This window comes from Tupaia chinensis, unplaced genomic scaffold (genome assembly GCF_000334495.1).
Source record: "Tupaia chinensis unplaced genomic scaffold, TupChi_1.0 Scaffold000231_1, whole genome shotgun sequence".
NCBI lineage: Eukaryota > Metazoa > Chordata > Mammalia > Scandentia > Tupaiidae > Tupaia > Tupaia belangeri.
In genome coordinates, this window is record NW_006159706.1 from 1048764 (window position 1) to 1055631 (window position 6868).

Genomic DNA, 6868 nt, shown 5'->3' on the forward strand with positions numbered 1-6868 from the left:
GAAATAGCAACCAATCCAACAGCGGGCGTGCCGTGTGCTCACTTCCTTCTGTCCCCATGAGGGGCGGCGCCGTGGGGAGCGGAGACACTGATGGGGGCTGGCGGGAGAGCTGGACAGACAGACGGACACAGGCTTGGATGAGGGTTTTAATCCAGGGCTTGTCCAGATCCAGCGGTACGGGGCACTCTCAGGCCCAGAGCTGACAGTATTGCAGGAACTGAATTCGGGTCGGGTGAGAAGTGAAAATGCACTGCTTCCCTCAGCTTTCCTTGAGAGGAATTAAAACACCAATGTCTAAAGCTGGTGCATGTTTTAAAATGACGAGAATATAATCCCCAAGGAGGGAGAAGGTAGGAGGAACCCGAGGAGCCTCCTCACTGAGCCTAGGCCTGAAGATTCAGCCTGATGTCAGAAGACCCATGTGAGCCTGAGAAACCCCTGTCCATGTCCTGCCCAGAAAGCCAGAAGCAGGACGGGGCAGCTGAGAACGTCAGGGCGTCGGACCCTGGTCAACCAGCCGCTGGGCCTGGGCAGAGTGGCGCAGCTCCTGCCCCAAACCTGCCCCAGTGCTTGGAAGCATCAGGCGGCAACACGGGCTCAAGGCTTGCGATTGTGGCGGGCTCCGGGTCAGCCAGCCTGACTCCCAACACCCTGTCTGTAGCCCCACCCGGGGTGTGAGGGCACAGGGCCTGGAGGGACGCGCCATGACGGGCCTCCAGGCTCAGCCTCACCATCACCGAGCTGAACCTTCCGTGGTCTGCACCCAGAGAATGGTGCGGGTCCGGCTCTCCTCCCAGGAGAACAGAGGCTTGTAGCCAAAATGGCGCTGCGCCTTATCCGTGCTGACAGTGAAGGTGGTGTTGGCCACAGCCAGCGTGTAGGGGTTGAGCATGGGCGCGGAGAGCAGCCGCGGCCGCAGCAGCCACTGCAGCAGGGCATTGAGCGCAGCCAGAAGCACCAGCAGCCAGTAGGGCAACAATGGGCGGGTGCCCAGCAGCTGCAGGCCGCAGGGACCCAGGAACTCCATGTTGAAGTCCTCGTAGCTTTTATAGGGTGAATGGTCATAGCAGAAGTACACCTGGCCGCCCATCAGTGCTGCCCGCCGCTCCAGTTCCCGGGCCACCAGCACGTGCATCCAGGCCACGTTGCCTGCAGGGGCGCGAGAAGTGGACATGCTCCTGAGTGACCATGTAGATGCTGCTCTCCTGGGCCAGCCCACATTCCAGCCACCCCTTCTTGGGGCCCATGTAGATGCTGCCCTTGTCACTGCAGCCTGACAAAGTCTGCTTTTCCCTAGCCCCTGTGGTCTCCGGGGCCAGCATAGACACCACTTTCCATCCTGTGGAGGTGCTGCTCTCCCAGCTGCATCCTCTCCTTGGCTATGACACACTTCCCAACCTGCGTGGATACGGTTTCCTCTGTGGCTCGTGCAGATAAAACCCACATAATCATAGACTACCTTATCCTGTGTGCAGACTAGCTAGGGTCCACACTGCCCCTCCCAGAACCATGTGGGTCCCACCACTTCTAGAGCAGGTTCTCCTCCCCTGTTTTTAGCCTCCCTCTGCCTATCTGCTCCTTACCCACATAGACCCGGCCGTGCTCCACAGAAGCCGGAATGGCCCGGAAAAGCCGGCCCCCCATGCGCAGGCCCTGGCGGTAGAAGTCCCTCATGATCTGGTGGCCTTCACCGTAGATGCCCGTGGGACGCAGGGCACATGTTACCAGGGGCAGTCCCCCGCAGACCTGGTGGCAAAGGCAGGTACTGCTAAGAACGAGGATCCAGCTCTGGCCGCCTCAGGCTGGAGACAGAAGGGAGGTGCCCAGGGCAGGATGTGCAGAAGGTTGGCGGGCCCACCCAAGCCTCCCCTCCGAGCCTCATTTTGCTAGTCTCACCTTCCTTCCGTTGGCCTCCAGGACCAGCTGCTCGGCTAGGGCCTTGCTACAAGGGTAGGGGTGCTTGTGTACTGCTTCATATGGGGTGTCCTCATTGCCTCTGGCCAGGGAGAAGGAAGAGTCAATCATGAGGGTCGATGGGGCTCTTCGAGTCTTGGGGGAACCTCAGCTCACCTGTAGAAGGGGTGGCCTTTGATGTTAGGCCCCACAACTTCCATGCTGCTCGTGTAGACCAGGAACCGTGTTCCAGTCTGCACACAAGCCTCAATCACGTTCTGTGTGCCTGGGGAGGAAGGAGACTATCTAGGCTGAGGCTTCGTCTCACCTCCTCTCCATCCCAAGTCAGGATGAGGGCACCTGGCTTCCTCCCAGGTCCAGAGAAAACCACAACAGGTCAGTAGAGGCTGGGGTGAATAATCATGTGGGGGCAGGACTGTTGACAGGATAGGTTGGCACAGGACAGTCACAGAAGGTCAAGGTCAGAGAGGAGGGGGGAATTAACAGGCAAATGCAGGCCACGTGCCAGGGAGGTTGGTGCACAGTTGGAACGGGTGGGGAGATCTCACCCTGCACATTGACCTTGTGGATGGTCTCAGGGCTGGTCCTCCCAAACACGTCCACAAGCCCAGCTGTGTGGATGACCACGTGGGCTCCAGCCACAGCTGCTGCCACCTCGTGAGCCTGGGTCACATCCCCCTGGATGGCAGTCACCTGCACAGGCCCTGCTGTGGGACGAGGTAGGGCAGTGGCGATGTCAGCTGAGGCCATCGGCCAGCTGGATGGCTCAGTCTACACCCTTGGGAGCCACATGTTCCCAATGTGACTCATTCATCCCATCCATGTGGGTTTGGAAAGTAAACAGGCATCATCTTTTCCGCCACAGGGCTGGGGATCCTGGCGTGGCCAGGATGAGGCAGGCAGTCCACACCCTCCCACCCCCGCCCCGTGCAGTCACCTGTCTTCAGCTCCTCCAGCCAGGGCCCCAGGTGTAGGTCAAAGACCCGCAGCTCCCGGAGCCGGGGCTCGTGCTGCAGCAGCATCCGCACTACATGCTCCCCCAGGAAGCCACAGCCACCTGTGACCAGGTACACCAGCTTCTGGGCCTGCTCAGAGCCTGCCATGTCCAGCTGAGGGAAGAGACCTTGATTCACTTGAGTTGCCAGCTGCCACCTGCCCCAGTCACCTGTTACTCTCAGAAGGGTCTGCTGGCCACTGGCGCGCAGTGACAGGGCTGGGGGCCAGGGGGCAGATCTGTTCCTGGAGGCTGCAACTGTGAGCATAGCGGCCAGGCCACCTGTCCCCTAGCCCCACCAATTACTGAGTTTCCAAGGGGAATAAAGGCTTGGGATAGCAGGAAGGGGTCAGGGTTTGGGGTGGATGGGGAAGAGATTTGGGGACAAAAAAAGGAGGGCGGGAAGGCAGGGAGTTGAAGAGGGGTAGGAAGGGTACACGAAGGTGGGAAGGGCTGCCTGGGCTCTGGCCTCACATCTGCCTACCTGCCGTCACTGTCCCCAGGAGCCCAAACTGGCCACCGGAGGGCCTGTCTTCTTTTACCGGGGCTGACGGGCCAGTAACTCACCCTCCCGTCCTTCCGTTTGCTCCTCCTCCTCCTCCCTCCTGGCCATTCCAGGAAAAAGAGACCAGCCCAGCCTCTACCACCCAACCCCCCTCCCTCCCCGTGCTTGCTACAGTGCCCCCTGGCGGCCACTCGGTTCCACTGGCATCTGGTTCCAGCAAAGAACTTAGGGAAGCTAGACATGTTTGGTGGGTGCTGAGGGGTTTGGGGGCTCAGGACGGAGCTGGCAGTGACCTTCCCAATGCATGACCTGTACTTCCCTCCTTCTGGTCCCAGCAGCAGATGTTCTGGGGAGGGAAGGGAGGCCTGGCGGGCACTGGTGGGGGTTTCTGGCACTGCAGCTGTGGCCTATCAGATGCTCCAAAGCGATGGCAGCTGGGTCTGCAGGTCTGGGCTCTTTACAGAAAGGCCCTCCACCCACCCCAAGCTCAGGCCACCCATTTTTCGGTCGTCTTCGTCTTGCCCCACCCTGTGTGTCCTCGAGCCCCACACCCTGCTCTTCCCCAAAGATACTGACAAGCGCTTTTGTACAATAAAGTTTAATCACAATTATAAAAATGTGGCGTTGGGTTTGCGCTATTAACATATGTACAGTCCAGCCCAACAGGAAGGGCCCACCCCCACCATCCTGGCCTGGCTGGGCTGGAGCCTCCAGATACCAGGGTGGGAGGGTGACCCACAGGGTCTGGCAGGAACAGAAGACGAGGCAGGGTTCCAGGCACGGAGTCCCCAGGAATGGGGGCACAGGGCCCCCCCCGGGGGGAGAACATGGCCACTGCCCCAAGAGACCCCTAAACTGGGGAGGGGTGCACGCAGGGCACAAGGGGCAGTCCCCATTAACACAAAGCAAGAGGGCTGTGCAGCCCCCCAAGAACAGGATCTGTACAGGCCGGCACCCCAGGTTTCCACAGGAAACAGCTGCTGGCAGCTACAAAACATTTACAGCTTCTTCTCCGCAAAGAAAAAAAATTAAGGGGCAGGTGGGCAGGGGAGATGGGGAGGCAGGAGCTGCCTCAAGGGACTGAGGCTCCCTTGCTGGGCTCGGGGCCCCCGAACCCCATACCTGGAGATGGGGGCATGTGGGCCCTGCTGAGCCCACTAAGGCTGGGGGTGCTGGGAGCTCAGGGCACCAAGGGGGAATAAATAGAGTGGGCACCAGTCCTGCCCCGCCTCAGTTGAGGGAGCCCCGGCAGCTCTCGGTGCCGCACAGGCATGGGATCTTGTTGTCCTCCAGTGGGAACTTGTAGTCATAGGTGATCTCCTCGTCCACACCGATGGGCTGCTTGGAGTAGATCACGATCTTCTTCTGTGACTCGATGGTGATCACCTTGGCGTAGCAGTTGGGCTGCAGGACGGGAGGGTGGCATGAGCCTGGGCGCAGCCCTGGGACCCCCCACCCCCACCTGGCCTGGCTCTCAGCGTACCGTGCAGCAGTGGTTGATGAACCTTGCCAGGTTGCCACATTTGGTAGCATCGATGATGGTGTCGTGGTCCACCCGGAACAGGTAGCTGCTGCCAATGCCCTCCTGCACATAGCGCTTCTCCCGCATATCAGCCACCATCTGGGAGGGCGGGGTGTGACGGTCACAGACCTGCTCTCTTGGCCCCTCTGGACTTTCGACACACCCAACACAGGATGCACACGGACCAGGCCTGGACTCACGGTTTTGCCTCTGGTCCCCATGAACTTAAGGCGCTGACTCTCCCCTCCTCTGGCCACCCACCCTGAAGCGCTAGCTGCCATTCTAAGTCACCTGAATGGAGACCCCGGGGGAAATGCTGGTCCAGGCAGGGGAGGAGTAGCTCCTCCAAGAGCATCTGCCTGGTCACAGTGGAGCCCCAGACTGCCTGGGGCTGGGCACTCCCTGCCATGACGGTCGGTGTCATGGACCGAAGCCTACTGCTCTCTTCTCCGAGGACTCTCTCCAGAACAGGCACCTATCAGTGGCTGCAGCGAGATAACACAAATGACAGCTCATCCACGTTAGGGCCCACACTCATTGCTCAGAAATGGGACACTGAGCCTCTGCACTCTCCACGAGTGACCTCATTCACTTCCAGAACTGCCACTGCTGGCCAAAGAGTGGAGACTCCTCCCAAACTTCCACCTCCAGCCAAATCCACCTCAGTGGAGCTGCTGGGCGAGGCCTCTTGGATGTCCCTGGGGCACCACAACCTCACACTGTCCAGATTGGAACGCATCTTAACCACACATCTGCTGCTCCTCTCTGCTCATCTCACTGGCGGCCCCATGTTCCTGGAGGCTAATGGCAAGCGGGCCTCTAAGAGCAAGCCTCACACCTTCCCCTGGCCTCAGCCTCCACGGCTAACGCTCTGTCTGCTCCTGCCAACTACCCTGGACCAAAGACGCTCACCTGCTGCTACTGCCTTCTCCAGCCCACCCTCAGTTGGCCTACATCTCAACAACGGCCCAAATGGTGCAGTCAGCCTAGACTAGTCCTACCATTTTACTACACATCTGCCGAAGATGGGGATGGGGGTGGGAGGGACAGGAGAGAAAGCACCTCAACGGGACGTAGTACATCATCCCTTCTCCATTTCTCCATCCTGTGGAGACTCTGGACATGCATGTGCACGCACTCTGTGTGTTTCTCAAACCGCCAGGGCTGGAACGTGAATGTCCCTCCCGTTGGCCACGTGGGATCTAGCTTCCCTTACCCACCAGGCTATGGGGCTGGCCCTAGGCTAGTTTTCACATACAGCCAAGGGAGTTCACTAACTTCCAAAGTTCACGCTTCCCAGAGACTTTTCTCTTCTTACCAAAGCCCCAAGCTCCTTAATATGGCTGCCAAGCTCTGCAGCGTCCTGGCTCCACCTGTCCCTCTGGCCCCTCATCACTCTCACCTGTTCTAGTTTTCCCAGCTAGCCATACTAACTCAGAAGATACCTCATCGGGGCCTGTAAGTGGCATAGTGGTTAGGCACTGGACTCTCACATGGCCAACTGCAGTTTGATTCCGGGACCCAGTGGGTTGAAAATCCCACTGGGTGGTGTACGCATGTGTGCCCAAAACTCTGAGAGGAGACTGGAGAGAAAGGGACTGTGGCATAGTCATCCCCTCGAGCAGTGATTTCTCACTTTCTCTGCCTCTCTCCAGCGAGCACATATACCCTATGGTTAAAAAAAAAAAAAAAAAAAGGCAGCTTTATCTCCGAGCCTCTGCAATGTGCTGCCCCACAACAAGGAGCACGCTCCCTCGCCTGGCCTGGGCCTTCCGCATCACCTCTGACTCCCACTTGACTATCACTGTCTCTGGAAGCCTTAGGTCCCCTTTTATCTGGTCCCACCATCACTGCCTCCCCAAGCGTCCCTCCGAACAGCAAACCCCATCCTTTATTGCTGTTCCTTGCCCGCCTTCCCCTTTTGGGTCTGAGT

The 6868-nt window shown here is 59.0% G+C and overlaps 2 protein-coding genes across 2 annotated transcripts in view; both read right to left on the minus strand.

The window, feature by feature from the left end:
- Positions 1-128: 128 nt before the first annotated feature.
- HSD3B7 (hydroxy-delta-5-steroid dehydrogenase, 3 beta- and steroid delta-isomerase 7) lies at positions 129-3556 on the minus strand. Its single transcript, XM_006148132.3, has 7 exons — positions 3393-3556; positions 2852-3023; positions 2463-2621; positions 2071-2179; positions 1897-1996; positions 1584-1746; positions 129-1149 (listed from the first exon to the last, which is right to left on the minus strand). The coding sequence occupies exons 2-7, from the start codon at positions 3015-3017 to the stop codon at positions 734-736; spliced, it is 1113 nt and encodes a 370-aa protein (XP_006148194.1). The 5' UTR covers positions 3018-3023; positions 3393-3556; the 3' UTR covers positions 129-733.
- Positions 3557-4629: 1073 nt separating this feature from the next.
- Positions 4630-6868, minus strand: part of SETD1A (SET domain containing 1A, histone lysine methyltransferase) — a 27260-nt gene continuing 25021 nt past the window's right edge. The window contains 2 exon segments of the mRNA XM_006148269.3: positions 4630-4817; positions 4897-5034. Coding sequence (XP_006148331.2) covers positions 4644-4817; positions 4897-5034 — 312 coding nt within the window. The 3' untranslated portion in view covers positions 4630-4643.